Raw genomic sequence first — 16318 nt, 5'->3', positions numbered from 1 at the left:
TGTTATTCTCATTTTCATTGTTCTCAGACTATTGAATTTGCTGAGCAGCGGATACCAGTATTGAATGAATACTGTGTAGTTTGTGATGAACCCCATGTGTTCCAGAATGGCCCAATGCTGAGGGTAAGTGGTGTGCTTGCTGGGAAAAACAATGCATTTTATAATGCCTTAAATAGCAATGGACCATACAAACCTGTTATAAAACTATTGAATTATTTCAGATGCATTTCATCCTAATACCCTTTTAAGATGGAAACCCCATAATGCATATTAACTAGATTTTGCTGTAAATTTGAAAAAAGTTATTGCAAGTAAGCGAGATGGAAATCATGCTTGTGTAATATCATAGAAACGTAAAGGGTGGGACGAATTTCACTGAACACTATTGTAGTACAGTAGTCACAACCAGATAAGATAGAGGAAGTGCATTAAGAATGCTTTCCCGGTCCTCTGATATTCTCTTAAAAGCTTAGGGTCATGTCAGTCCTTGAGCTCTTATCAAACCATTATATATCAAGTTCAGATACACTGGTGTTAATGCTGCAAGACTGTGAAATTCTTCTGACCCTCTTTTGCTGATGGGCCACTGGAATGAGCCATCCTCCATAATGTGACAAAAAAGGCAGTAGAAAGAGATGCTCTGTGAAGTGTCTGATGTAGCAGTGCCCTAGTCCAGGGGCACTGTTGTGGTTCAATATGCCCAGTATCTGGCCAGCTAAGCAGTCCTTCCTTCCTTTCATTCCTGTATAACCTGGAACCAAGAATTTTGCATGCTGAACAGAGTAGCCTCTCACGTGGTTGGTGAATGCATACAGAGAGAGACACACTCTGCCTGGAGCTACTGGATCAGTGCACCTTTGTGAAAGAGTATATTAGGAGAATAAAATTCATACCTTTAGGACTGATTTTGCAATTTAGAATCCTTGTTGTTTCACCTGCCCTGAATCCTATGGAAGCTTGAATAATGTTAAAAGGTTAAAGCCATGGAAAAATGTTTAATACCAGTGCATGAATGGTGTGACACCTGCCATTTCCTCACAGTGTGGTGAGCGTCTACACATAAGCTGAAGTAGACATCATCTATGATAGTTTCATTGAACAGAATTCAGGAGGGTTTTTGCTTATCTGGTAGCAGAAGTCACCTCAGTGTCATCCCTCGTGACATCCCTCAGTGGCTCCAGAGTCAGGCATTCTGACTGCAGGCAGGGTATGCAAATAGGCTGTTAACAGGATTTGCAAAAGCATCTACGTATTCAGTTAACACCATTTTAAGCCATGGTTAAGCCTCTGTATTTTTTAAAATCCTATTGGGTGTTTCTTTGCCTCTTTGAGCTTAGATCTACCTTTTAAAAACATGGTTTTCTGCCAGATTTATCAGCACCCGCACCCTGATTAGAAGCCTCTAGAAAAAGGCATCAGTTAATTGTTGTTCATCTTTGAATACACTGCTGTGCATATTACATGTGACAGGACGAGATAAAACAAGATGAGTAATGTTTGGATAGTAAGTAAAGTTTGGATAATATAATTATTTAAATTAGTGGGTTTCTTCTGTTGTCTATAGGACAATGAAAATGGTAGGACTTACGCATGTTCACATGATGAACGATTAAAAAAAAATGATAGAAAGTCATGTGCTCTAAATAAAAAAATGTTGAATCTTCTTGCTTTCCCATCTTAGAGATTAAAATCCCTCAGAATTACTTTTCTCAGTCCTCAGCTTGAAGAGGAGTCCTTTTATTGTCAGTGCTTCGAAACACAGAGGAGTGCAAGCATTGGCCACTAAATATTTTCATCGGGGCCTTTGAAGCAGCGGAAAGGAAGGGGTTTCATTATATAACCCAGGGGCAAGGAGATAGCAGGAAGAAATCTAGCATGCTCTGTGTATGCTTGGATGACTCCATAAGCAATATAGAGCTATTAATGAGTTTGCAGTTCTGTGGAAGGTGAGAAAGCATCTCAGTTTGAGTCGAGCATGAGCTTGCCAAAGGTTCTAAAGGAAATTTATGCTTCACTCTACTGAGAGCTTTGGTAGAGGCAGCCTAAAGTAGTCAATTGCAGGGTTTATTTGCATGCTTCAGCTGCACATCCACATCCACATCCACATCCATACATGCATATATAAGAGAGAGAGAGAGAATAAAGAATGACCAGACTGAAAGAGCACTTTACTGCTGCAACAGCAGATCTCAGAAACAGAGTACTTATTTAAGCAGAATGCAGGGGGCTTTCATTTAAGGCAAGGCTACATGCAATCTAGTCTTACGTCACTTAATGGATCCCATATGTAGTATCCCTGGCCTTCATAAAGAGCTTTAGAGTGCTCAGACTTTTGATACCACAGTAACTTCACCAGGCTTCATAATAATCAGGACCATCCTATGGTCTGCTTACATTTTTAGATTCTGTGTCTAGATCCCATTTTCTACAGATGTCCGTTATCTCAAAGGCATTGCTTAGATAGGCTCTGTCTGTAGTTGATTGTATCACAGATGCCACAAACTAAATAGCTCTGGATGGTTCACCAGCCTCTTCCTTTAGAAAAGAGTTCTTCCACACAGATGCATACAGGGTCATGTCTGGCTGTGTATATCCTTAATGATGAGTTTCCCTTCTATTTTTTGGACCTATTTTTCAACAACAAAGAAGGCATATGAATTTATAAAAGCATAGCAAATCTACTGCTAGAGATGTTTATTTTAAAATTCATTTAGGCTTGATTTTCTGGTGTTTAGTGGAGTTTTACACAATTGAAAAGAAGCCAGTGAGGAATTTGATTCTTTAATCCTCCAGTATGTCAGCCTGACACCTTTCATGAACTACAGTGTAGTTTAATTAATTGTCTTGAAATGCAGTTTAAAAAATTGAATGATTGCTATCACATAATTACATTCTTTAATAACTGCAACTTTTATACCTGGGTGTAGGGTTTTGTGCTGCCTGTTAATGACTTGCATAATTCAGATGTCTCATCCTCAGGATAGCTGAAGATGCCAAGCAAAACAGAGAGAGAGGCTTTCCTTTCTGCAGATAGGCTCTACAGGCTATGTTTTCATTTTAATTATAAAGTATCTTTAAATCAGTCTGTCTCAGATCAAGTGTTCTCAGTATTATGTTGCTTTGTTTTTATTATCTATTCCAATTTACATGGTTTTCTTAAAATCCTGACATCATCTGTCCCATAAGATAGAAGCCACTTGATGACAACAAGATCTGTCTTTTTGTATAGCTTAATTTAGACATTAGATCCACATGGCAAACATACCGTTGTTTGGAAGATGTCTGTTGCAGAACAGGTGCATAACACAATTGATGATGTTTGGCTTTATGCTGTTACAGTGAATGCCTCTCTTGCTCCAGATTCTGCAGTACTAACCTAATCATGCAAATGGTTCCTGCGAGTTCAGGGATCCTGTTGTACACAGGCATCTTGGGATGTTGTTAGGATATCTCAGTCACTTACTGAAGGTAAATAGAGGGGCTACCTTAGTGACTTACTGAAGATGAATAAGGACAAAATTCTTAGGTTTCTCTTGGGAATTTCTTTACATAGTAAAATATGGATCTTTCAGAACAACCAGTTTTCTTTGGAGCTCCCAAAGTTCCCTGAAATACAGAAGACCGGAATTACAGATAGAGTTCCTGTGTGTACTCCACAAGTGCATGTGTAGATAAAACCACGTTATGTAGACGAAGTAACTGCAAAACACAAACCTAATGCTCTCACAAGGAACTGTAGCTGTATTACTGTGAAAGAGAAGGACAAAGGTTCTCTGGAATGGAAGGAGGAGTCTTAGAAAGCTACTATAATGCATCATAAAGCTGTTAAAGGTGTTAAAGGTCCATGGTCCATCACTTCGTTCCATCTGCTTTGTAAAAATAACCAGTAAAGTAGGCAGTGCTCTCCAGACCTTTCCTATATGAGATGAGGGTTAATGTAATTTCTCATCACAGCATGTTTCTTTAGTATTTATTTCAAGAGTACACTGAGATCTAATGATTACGGTGCACACAAAGTTACAAAAGCTAAATTGGATGTTTAGAGACACACACTTACATGGAACACCACTGAAAACTGCAGATTCCCTGAAATCACTGCATGGCATGATTTGCAGTCTTTCTGCAGAGCACAGGGAAAATTCAATGAATAGGTGGATCTTAAGAAGAACAAACTATTATTTAACATCTTGCATAACGTAGACTATTTAATGCAGTTATTCCTAACAGTCATCTGAATCCTAGATATTTCATTCATCATAGAAGGATTAAGAAACAGCTTTGAAATCATAAGCAAGGGTTGGAACTGCAGCCCTTACATCCAAACAGCTCCTTTATCTCATGTAAAGAATCACAGCGCGTCCTCCTGCAAGGCGACCTGTGCTGTGCAGCTCTCAGGAGCTCTGTTACCTGTCTTCTGAAGTAGCTCTTCGCTCAGCTTTGAAAAATAGTGGGAAGACAAGGCCAGACATAGCTTTTGTGCTGAGGAGAATCTGTGAAGGCAGACCTGCTAAACCTACTGAAAACAGTAAGAGTCTGCTCATTTGAATCACTAGCCTTGTGTTACTCTCTTTGAATTTGTTCTCAAGAGAGAAGTTGTTTAGATGAATGAGACATGGACTGTGAGTTGTTTGTAATTAATGACTAGATTTGAATTGTTTGAAAGCCTTTTTTCTGTCATTTTCAAACAGTTGGTATGTCATTGACATATTTGTTATTAAAGTAGTTAAATAGATTATCCTGATTTTTGTCAAACTGCCATATTACACTAAATATTAGAAGTAAACTTAGGAAATTTCAACAACTTCCACAAAGTCCGTTCTGAAGTACTGAGATATTCTCCCATGGGGCAGGTATCTCTAATGAAAAGCCCCAGAAAGTGGAGCTTGTTTCATCTGCTGTCTTTCACTGGCTTTTGAAAATCTCCAAGGGTGGAAACTATACAACCTTTCTGGGCAACCTATTCTAGAGCTTGATAAAGTTTTAATGAAAGTTAATTTCAGCTTCATCTAAAACTTTAGATAAAGTTTAGGTGAAGCTAGTCCTGTACAAGAGAAAAAAAGCACTAACTGACCTCCAGTGGTACTTTTCAACCACCTAATTTGGTTCATCTACCTAAAAAATGTATTTTCCAAACCAGACATAATAATGTACTAAAGAAACCTCAGCATTATTTGGTTCTATATTGGAAGGCTATTAACCTTTTCTTAATGCCATGATAAATTCTTCCTCTTACTCTAGAGCTGATAATAATAGTCTAGGGGAGGACTTAAGTTGCATTTTAATCATGCAACAGTTTTGCTGCTATTATAGTATAGAGATACCTCTATAGTATTATAGAGGAGAGATACCTTGTTTTAGGAATTCAACGTGCTTTTACTACAAACATTTAAATATAACGAGATCATGAGTCATTAACAAAAGTGACTATTATTAAAGGGAGTATAATAGAAATATATTATCATGTAGGACAGCAAATGTCACTCCTCTCTTAAAGAAGGGGAAAAAGGGGAGGAGCCAGAGAACTATAGGCTGGTCACCTTCACCTCGATTCTTGAGAAAGTGATAAAACAGTTAAGGCTGGAAACCATCTCCAGGAACATTAAGGACAAGAAAATCAGGAGTAGTCAGCATACCTTCACAAATGGGAAGTCATGCTTGACCAACTTGATAAACTTCTATGATGAAGTGACTGGTCTGGTAGATAAAGAAGAAAGCAGCGGATATTGTCTGCCTTGGCTTTGATAAGGCCTTTGATGCTGGCTCTCAAGAGATCCTCATAGACATGCTGTTGATGCATGGGCTGGATGAGGAGACGGTGAGGTAGACTGGAAATTCACTGAATGGCTGGGCACAGAGGGTGGTGATCAGTGGCACAAAGTCTTGTTGGAGGCCAGAAACTAGTAGTGTACCTGAGAGGTCAATACTGGGTCCAGTCCTGTTTATATCTTCATTAATTATCTGGATGATGGTGCAGAGTATACCGTCAGCAAGTCTGGAGATGATCCAAAAGTGGGAGACATGGGTGAAACTCCAGAATGATAGGGTGCCGTGCAGAGGGATCTCGACAGGGCTGGAGAAATGCACTGACAGAAGCTCCATGCAGTTCAACAAGGGGAAGTGCCAAGTCCTGCACCTGGGGAGGCGCAGCCCCAGGCAGCAGTACATGCTGGGGGCCACGCAGCTGGAAAGCAGCCTGGCAGGAAAGGACCTGGCGGTCACGGCGAGCACAAAATTGAGCACAAGCCAGCAACATGCTCTTGCCTTAAAGAAGTTTAATAGTATCCTGGGCTGTGTTAAATAATAGAATTGCCAGCAGGTGGAGGGAGATAATCCTTCCCCTCTACCTAGCGCTGGTGAGGCCACACATGGAGTACTATGTCCAGTTTTGGGCTCCACCATACAAGAGAGAGAGAGAGATACTGGAGGGAGTAGTTAAGGGCCACCAAGATGATTAAGTGACTGGAGCATCTCACATAGGACGAGAAGCTGAGAGAACTGGAATTGTTCAGCTTGGAAAAGAGAAGGCTGAGGTGGGATCTTATAATGTCTATAAATACCCAAAGGGAAGGTGCAAAGAAGACAGAGACGGGCTCTTTTCAGTGGTTCCAGTGACAGGACAAGAGGCAATGGGCAAAACTGAAACACAGGAGGTTCCATTGGAACATCAGGAAACACTTCTGTACCTTTTCCACCTTTTCTGAGGGTGACTTGATTATGGGAGCAGATTGCCCAGACAGGTTGTAGAGTCTACATCTATGGAGACATTTAAAAGCCATCTGGACATGGTCCTGGGCAACTGGCTCTGGGAAAGCCTGATTGAGCAGGGGTGTTGTACCAGATGACCTCCGGAGATCCCTTCCAATCTCAATCATTCTGTAATTCTGTGATCATACTCATCTTTTACATAGTGCAGTTTATGTGGCTGTTATCTGTCTGTCTGTGTCTTCCCAAATTCCTCATTTACAAATACTAAAGCCATCGGTAAAACAGCATGACTGAATGGATTTTAATGACCTGTAAGACAAATATAAAGGACAAAAAAAGTATTCAAAAATAATAAAAAAAAAGAATATATTCAGTATGGTAATAAAAAAACCCCTCTCTATATCAAAAATGTTTCAGTCAAGAATCTCTTGTGCCATCTTGTGTCAGACTGAGGCCTCTTCAGAATAAATTCAGGAAATCTTGAAAAACTCAGTGAAACTAAATATTGAAGCTAGTTTCTATGAAATTTGTACTCTGGTACAGACATCTCTGCTGTTTAAAGTTTTGCCCAAAATACAAATGCTAAAATACCATAAGCCAATATTTGAAATACCTGCTGTTTGTATTTAGCTGTAAAAATAATTGCAGTCTGGTAATTCTGGTGTATCTGTTTTTATTGTTCTATCTTATATTTGTTCTTATCTGGTATATATGTATCTATTAGTAAGCTTACATTTTTACAATGTGTTTCATCCCAAAGTGCTCAGTTACAATTTATTCATTATGGGTGAAATCTTGGGCTCAGTGAGTTCCTGTTGACCTGAACAGGTCTTGGATTTCTCTGTCCTTTGTATATAAGATTCTTAGCCACTGCTGAAACACAAGTAGCATTGATTTTCTGGTAACAGTACACTGCTTAGGATTGGGAGTGTTCTGGAGTAGAATAAACATCATCAAACTATGGAGAAAAGTGTAGGTGTACAAACATGTTTAGCCAGACTGCAGTTTAGCTAAGATACTTGTGGAAGTCCAAGATTCTTGTGGAATAATGCCCTGGTCCTTCTTATCGTTACTCTACAGTATAGGATGGTTTTATCTCCTTTTGTGAAAAAAACGCCTTTCCAGTTACAACTAATACTTTAGTAGAATGAATTTCAATCACTTTATTTTTTACTGAGAGAGTAAAATCACTGTAGCATATGTTTTCTTGTGGCCAAGAATGTACCAAAGTGCACCTTGCCCAGCTAGCACTCCATAATACTTCTCTATTTGCCATCTATTTCATATACCTGGGAAGTAAAATTTTTTTAAAAATAATTATTCTATATAAGCTGTCCAAGAATGCAGAAAAAATGAAAAGCAGAAAATAAAATCTGGATCAGCCAAACCAAAACCAAACATAACAAGTGACATTTCTTACTCAGCCTCAGTCTACTCTTGTCTTTCTACAGGTTTATCAACTTACCACTGTAGTATCTCCAATGTCTTTCAGCAGCATGTTCCATGTATGACGTGAATATTGTGAAATTACTCAGAGAGCTTACCTTACAGATTTATAGTGAAATAGGGTATTAAATTATTCCTGCTCTCTGGCAGTGTGAAAACCTACATAGAACTTAAGAATAGCTTGACTTCATTAGGATTGTAGTATAGAATAGCATTGAATAGTATATTTCAGATGGAAAGGACCCACAATAATCATCTAGTCCAACTGCCCCACCACTTCAGGGCACTTCAGAGTTAAAGCATGTTACTAAGGGGATTGTCCAAACGACTCCGTAACACTGACAGGTTTGGGGCATCGACCACCTCTCTAGGAAGCCTGTTCCAGGGTTTGACCACCCTCCTGGCAAAGAAATGCTTCTTAATGTTCCGTCTGAGCCTCCCCTGGCGCAGCTTTGAACCCTTCCCGCGTGTCCGTCAGCGGATCCCAGGCAGAAGGGATCAGCACCTCCCTCCCCACGCCCCCTCCCCAGGAAGCTGCAGAGAGCAGCGAGGTCGCCCCTCAGCCCCCTTTGCTCCAAACCAGACGAGCCCAGAGCCTCAGCCGCCCCGCGCAGGCCATGCCTTCCCGCCCTCCCACCAGCGCTGTTGCCCTCCTCTGGGCGCCTTCGAGGACCTTCACACCCTTCTGAAATGGCGGGGCCCAGCACCGCGCACAGCACGCGGGGTGAGGCCGCACCGGCGCTGGATGCGGTGGGATAATCACCTCTTTGGCCGGCCGGCTATGCCGTGTTCAATCCCCCCCAGATGCGGTTTGCCCTCCTGGCTGCCCGGGCGCACCGCTGACTCGTGTTGAGCCTTCATGCACCAGATCCCTTTCTGTGGGGCTGGTGCCCAGCCACTCCTCTCACAGTTTAATCTTGTCCCCAGCATTACTCTGTCCTGCGTACAGAATCCAGCATTTGGACTTGTTTTGTCCCACATGTCCCAATAGTCCAGTCTGTCTAGATCCCTCTGTAAGGCCCCTCATCCCTCAAGAGAGTCAAGAGCATCTCCCAGCTGGGTATCATCAGCAAACTTGCTAATGCTGCATTCAACTCCCGCATCCAGGTCTTGGATAACGATATTGAACAGAGCTGGCCCTAGAATTGAGCCCCGAGGAACAGCGCTGGTGGCTGGTCGTCAGCCAGATGCAGCCCCATTCTCTGCAAACCTTTGAGCTCTGCCCCTCAGCCAGCTCTTCACCCAGTACACTGTGAAGCCGCTCATCCCACAGCTGGACAATTTGTCCAGGAGGGTGCTGTGAGGGACAGTCCAAATCCATACTAAAATTCAGAAAAATTACATCCACAGCCTTCCTTTCTTCCACTAGGCAGGTGGCTTTATCCTAGAATGTTATCAAAGTAATTAAACGGGACTTTCCTTTTGTGAATCCATGTTTTACTCTGCTTGATGATTGCATTGTTCTTTAAATGCATTTAATTCATACACAGTGTAATCTTCTCCATAATTTTTTCGAGCAACTAAGGTTAGACTAACACCTCTGTAATTCCTTGTAGTAGTTTGAAAATTGAGGACACGGGTGTATTTCTTGGTAATTATTTAGTTTTGAATCAATTCCTAACTCTGTGTAAGTGAAAAAATTTAATGTGAATGAGATTATTTTTAAATGTGTGCTTTAGTTTAAAACAAAAAACTTGTCAATAACTTGTTATTAAAATGCAAAGCTGAATTTTATTTTTAATAAATCATAGGTTTTTTAATCCACAATGAGTAGTGCTGGATGCTTCACTCAGAAATATAAGCCATGGCAGAGTATGCAAATATGCATTGAATTTGTCTTTCAAAATAGCATTGATGATTAATAATTAGAAATTGCTTAAACTCTGAAGCTTGATGAACCTTATGTTACAGTTAAGGGTAATTATGCGTTATTTCAGTAATGATTTCAGTGGATACAGAAATCTTTCGGTTTGGACTCAAGTCTTTACCTTTTAATTCTGTGGGAGTGTGTTCTAAGATACACATTACCTAAAACTTTTTATTTTAGCAACTATGAATTGAATTGACCTTTCTGTAACACTCTAGGAAGCATAAGTGTCTTAAACTCACAAACGTGCTTTGCTGTAGTCCTTTTACAGAGAATGGGAATTTTACATAAGGCATTTAAGCAGCTCTAATAGAAAGTATTCAAGTGCCTCCCTCGTGAGTGCCTGCCTTCCAGGTACTGCTTTTACCTCATGTGTAGATCTGTAGATAAAACTGAGATTTCTGTAGTGTTTGTTAATTCATCTGCAGCTGTGGCTTACAGATGTAAGCTGTGATAGACCTGGGAGAGAGATTTTCCTACAGCTCTGGATTCTGTTTCAGAATTAGTAGTGTTATTCTTACTGCTCCAGAAATAATTGATCCTTAAGTAATACAGACTTGGGCAGTAGAGAATTAGCCACCAGTCTTATTTTGCCTTTTCTTACAAATATAGGTAAGACATATCTAAAAACCCATACCGACACAAACTTTAAAATAAACGTTAAAAACTGGAAAGCTTACTTGCAAAGAGACCTTTACCTACCAGGCTCCTTTGCTCTCTCCCTCCTCTCGCCCCTGCTCTTTCCCACTCTTTTCTTGTTTGCTTGCTTGCTTTGTGTCTTTCTTTTCTTTCTTGCCTTTCTTTCTTGTCTTTGTTTTCTTTTTTTCTATATATATCTATCTATTACATTTTCAGTATTATTGCTGCCACATTATATCCTCATCCTTCCGGTGAGTGTAAGGAAGAGAAAGAGAGAAGTTCCTCCTATGGAAAAACTTAACAATTACCATGGTTGCAAGTAGGAAACAGAACAGAGACTTGTAGTTACATTTCATGTCTATGCCTGTTGCTTTCATTTGGAAGTGAGATGGTCGCTAATGGTTTCACCTTTACCATTTGTTACATTTGCTGAGTCAGGCAGCGAGCCTTCCCTGAGCTTCTCCTTTTAGATCCAGAGATCTGGGGTGTGTCAGTCATGCAGCCTGATTAGTGTCTGTGTGACATCCCTCGGGATACAGGAAAGGGTGGTACACTGTGTTTCTGAGCACAGCTGCAGCATGTATTATAAAGTAGCAGTATAGATCAATATCGGCTCTGAAAGTTTCGACTTTTTCAAATGGAGAACATTTTAAGCAGTGTATGAATCCAGGAACCAGAATATATCATAGTACCTAGGTGGTTTGCCAGTCTGCCATTCACATCCATTGCTGTAAGAAGTGGCACTTGCATTGTAACATGCAGAAACTCTGATTGAGCCCTTTTTCATCACAGCAGCAGTTGCGTGGGTGCTACTGAGCATGCAAAGAATGGGAGTAGCTAAAGGAAAAGCCTGACAACTTCAAAAGCTCAAAAATTGCTTTCTGCTTCTGTCAGTGCCTTCTGCTTCCAAGTATTTGCAGTCTCAGGTTAATTGCCCAACTCTTATTTTCTTCTGGCTTTTCCCCACTGGAATAATTATCCTTCTAAACAGCCTTTCAGCAGCGATGATCTTCACTTAACAGTTTTGTGGAAGTCAATGCCTTTATGTTAATTTTCTTCTTTCAAGTGAAAAACAAAGTATATGTGAGACCGCTAGCAGCTGCTGCTGTTGAGGAGTTACAGTTGTTCTCTTCAGGTAGTGGAGAATATAGTCACCTCTGCATGCATTTAAGGTGATAGTTGTAGTTGTAATAATCCGTGTGTACCTAAGATGAGGCACACATTCGGAAATATATACATAAGTATGTAAGTCCTAGTGGAAACTAGTAATCTAGTAAAAGCTGGACGTTCTGTACCTTTGTGGATACAGTCATCAGTACATCAGTAAGAACATGTCTATACTTCCATGTACGTACATGAAAGTTCTTAGCTTTCAAGCAAGTTCAGAAGAGTTCAGCTTGCTGAATAGTATGTGTGCTTGAACCAAAATAAGAGTATCCAAAAATGACATCGGATGTAGCTTTTATAAATGTGTTAGTGTAGTTGCTCTTGTTTGTTCTTGACATTTCTCATATTTATGATATAAAGTCAGAACAAGACTGTTCTGTCTCAAGGGCACATATCCTATCACAAGAGAAGAGACAAGCAAATGCCATAAACGGAGACACATTGACAGTATGCAAAACATTAGCAGCAGTGTAAAAGCACCTTCAATCCCAGTTTTCCCATAAAGCTTGTGATTTTTTTTAAGCTCTGTCTTCCAGAGTTGATTTATTAACTTAGGTTTTCATGTTTTCGTTGATTCTAGCATGCACAATTGTGGAAGCCCAAAATACAGAAGTGTAACATTGAATAAATGAGTCATCATCATGTGACAAACCAAAGACCTCCAAATGTTTGCTTCTTAATTTGAAGCCAATGTTTTCACTTTGGAGGGGAAGAAAGGAATGTAAATGCTTGAACCTAAGTAATGACCGGAGCAGCAGAGGACAGTGAAATGGCCATACCAGCTTCTCTTGGAACACTCTAACACTTGTGGGAACTCTGAGTTAGAATCATCTGATTTGGTTAAATTGGGACAAATTTCAGAAACAGGATCCAAAAGCACTCTTGAAATGGCTTCTGGGTTAGAAGGCAGCCGGGGTGGATATATAAAGGCAGGTAATTGAAGTGTCTGTATAGCTACAGGGTTTGTGTTATTTTTGCCATTAGACTGCAGAGTCAAAATACACTGGGCAGAAAGGTTCATCAACTACATAAAAGCAAAAGAATTATATAGGCCTTAACAGTAATGTCTGCTTCTCTTCAGAGTGCAGATTTTGCTGCCTTGCTTCTCATATCTACAGTTCTCCAGCCTTAAGATCTTAGCTCCAGTGTCCACCTGAGAGAAGAAAAGCCTTTCAAATGTCTGCCATAAGTACAATGACTATTTTCCTAACTTCCCCCTTCCAGATGCTCAGACATTTCTGGGATCATAACACAGTGGGGAAAAAGAAAAACCGAATATGACACATCCTGTGTTCCCTTTGCCATCTTTTAGTCTCAGGATAATTTACTTTCTTGAGGTTGTAAACAAAATTTCAAAAATAAGTATTTTCTTAACACTTCTTCATGGCAAGCACAGCTAAGCTTAGATTGCTCTACTATTCCAGAGCAATCCCTTGCTCTGGAATAAAAGGGATTCTCTGTATACTGTTGATTATGCTAGTCAAGGTGGTAGTGCCACCATGGTTCGCTAACTAAGCAAATTATTTAACCACCTTATAAATGTGGAAAACTTAAGAATAATGACCATAATAAATACTTTTTGTCTAGAGTGCCATGGCACAGCAAATTGGATCATGTTAGGCTTTGTCTGCTGTCTAATGCAATGTAGCATAGCAGCTAAAATAAATCAAATGGGCGACACTATTAGAGTTGAAAGATGATAATAGCTCTTGTAAAGCAACTGATGTGAGCGTATGACAGTGTAGTAATTTCAGATGTTTATTGAAGTCTTGAATCTTCAAAACCCAGCAAATATGTATTTGAAGGGCTATGAAACAAGTAACTACAAATACAGCAGCATGCTTATTACTGACAAAGCTGTTGCCTGAAACAATTCAGCTAAATTTTATGTTTTCTTTGTGGGCTCAATTCATTTTTGTCATTTCTGCCAAGTGCTCCTAGAGACAGTGGCTTGAACTTCAGAGTGTGCCACTACAAATGCTTTAGTGCTTACCTTGGTAGCTAGACTCAGAATTTTTAATTAGAAAAGTTCAGTAGTACGCACCAAAGATCGTTTTAGGTTTCAGTGAGCTAGGATTTAGTAATATGGATTCAAAGAAATAGTATCCAAAACCTTTTTTTTTCAACATTGTAATTTAAACTTTTGTTTATTGGGGTCAATTTTAAGGAAGGTTTTAATTTCTTTCTTGTATTTCTTTCAACCGTTTGCTCAGTTTGAATGCTTACAAATTCACTGTGTGACTCATCACTTGAGCCTTTAAAAAGTCGATCAGCTAATTATCTTTCAGTTAACAAGCATGGGGTTGCTGTAAGGGTTGTAGCCAATTAGGAAGCCTGTGAAGTCATACCTATTTTCTTTACTTTGTTTCTGCTTTGCTTTGTGAAGGCAAAACTCTCAACTCTCAATTCTCACTCAACATGCAATTAAAATAATTTTTTTTATTTGATCATTGTGATGACATTGTGACTTAAATATTTCAAAAATATAGGCAAAAAATGGCAGCAAGTTCAACAGCAAGTTGGGGTGATGTATATGTTTGTTTTTTTTAAGTTGAAAAAAGAGTGGAAGCACCTTGATTTATTAAAATAACATGGCCTTCCCAAGTACAGTGTTTATTCTGTAAAACTATAATGCATTTTCTTAAAGTTTACAAATGAATTGTTAAATTAGTCAAAAATTAAAAGTAGCTTCTTCAAGAAATTTGTCTTCTAGATTAGATTTTTATGTGTGTTCTCAACAGCAGAATAACAAGCTGTGAAAAATAAACTTGCATTTATGAAGGGGGTGTGCCCTTTGTTCAGGACTTGTGCCCTCTGTTTCAGGATTTGTTCTCCGTTAATTTTAAGTATGTAAAAAGTTTTCAGAGCCTGATAACATAGTGTTAAGGCCATTTGGGTACTATGCCTGTAGTTTTAGTTTTGTAATCTGTTTGGTTTTAAGGCTAACCCCTGTGAGTACCTAAAAGTCTTAGAGTTCTTCACACTTGTTTTTCAGATTATTAAAATGTTTCTATAATGTATCTTCCTCAAGAATTGACATGTATTCATAATATGAAATTAATGTTGCAGTTAAAATCTGAGTTTAAAAACTAACATTAAATGTGTTTGGGTTTTGTTATAGGTATAAAACCAAGAACCGAAAACTAGAACAAAAATGTAATTAACTTTCTTTCTCTATGTAGCCCACTGTTTGTGAACGGGAGCTCTGTGTATTTGCTTTCCAAACATTAGGAGTGATGAATGAAGCTGCTGATGAAATTGCAACTGGGGCTCAGGTAGAATTATACCTAATGCTTATTACATGTCTGATTTTCCATAGTATACACAGTCTTCTCAGTCTCTTCTAATACTTATTTTGACTTGTATTCCCCATATGAGTACTGTTTGGTAAGTATTATTTATTTGTCCACTCTTACAGCTGTAATACAGTTCTATGCGTGGCATTTTCAAAGGGTATTAATGAGGTGCTTACATTGTTTTGCTTCCATGTAATTAGAGTAACCATGTTTTCTTGTTCTGTTGTATTCAATTAGATCACCTAGGTTGTTAATAGAGGCAGCCATTGTCATTTGGAGATAATTCCCATTTATTTTCACCTAATGAGCCATTACTACTCTCATGCAATTAATAATCTATTTCCTGTTCATGGTGTTGGTATGCAGCTATCCACTGAGCATCTGCTGTTTTGGTCATTAAATAACAGTGGGAAAGTCCTTACTGATGTTGCTACATAGGGTTTTTTTCCTCTTTTTTTCAAGGATCAGGAATTTAATATAAGCTTGCTTCCTGACTCCAAGTTCAGTTATTAATGTAGTTATAACCATATCATTGTTTTCTTAAAATAAATATTTTAAAACTGTTTCCAAATCACCCTTTAACCTTAGATTTCAGTAAATAGAAAAGTTAAAAGATCTTATGTTTAACATCCTTGTAAGATCTTAAGTTAAAATTTTACCCATCTGATGGAAAAGTGCATTCCTTTCTGATTTCCTAGATATATGTTCCCTCACTGTGCATTTACATAGTAAGCAACATGGGTTTTTTGGAAAAGCAAACTTTCAGGTCACTTAACTTTAACTAGCACTAGTAGTCTAGCCACTGGCAATAAACTCTTTGGCTAAGTGCACGAATACTACCTGTGGACATATCCTCAAAGGAAAAAACTTGCAGCAGTGTACACCAGCTTCTTCACCCGAGAATATGACTGCGGGGTCTGAACGTCAGCTTTTCATCTAATGTCTGAAGACCATTAGATAGCTGCATTTGCAACATCTAGCGTACCAAGCACTGGGATACCTGTGTAAGCTTTTAAGAAAAGGAGAGGGGTGTGCTGATGAAGCCCCACCTCTTCCTCAGCCAGAAGTTTTCTGAAGACCTCAGCTATGTGTTTCTGGGGAGCTAGGGTTCTAATTTTTTTAATTCAGACATTTACATAGTACATTACATGTACATTTAGAATCATAGAACCATAGAGTAGTTTGGGTTAGAAGGGAC

The 16318-nt window shown here is 39.2% G+C and overlaps 1 protein-coding gene across 2 annotated transcripts in view; it reads left to right on the top strand.

The window, feature by feature from the left end:
* PARP8 (poly(ADP-ribose) polymerase family member 8) overlaps positions 1 to 16318 on the top strand; it is a 120115-nt gene that overhangs the window by 81132 nt on the left and 22665 nt on the right. For both annotated transcript variants that reach the window (XM_056325102.1, XM_056325101.1), the window contains exons 14-15: positions 28 to 123; positions 15007 to 15099. In XM_056325102.1, coding sequence (XP_056181077.1) covers positions 28 to 123; positions 15007 to 15099 — 189 coding nt within the window. The remainder of the gene's footprint in view (positions 1 to 27; positions 124 to 15006; positions 15100 to 16318) is intronic.

The sequence above is a fragment of the Falco biarmicus genome, chromosome Z (genome assembly GCF_023638135.1).
Source record: "Falco biarmicus isolate bFalBia1 chromosome Z, bFalBia1.pri, whole genome shotgun sequence".
Lineage (NCBI taxonomy): Eukaryota > Metazoa > Chordata > Aves > Falconiformes > Falconidae > Falco > Falco biarmicus.
This window is presented reverse-complemented; position numbering and strand designations above follow the sequence as displayed.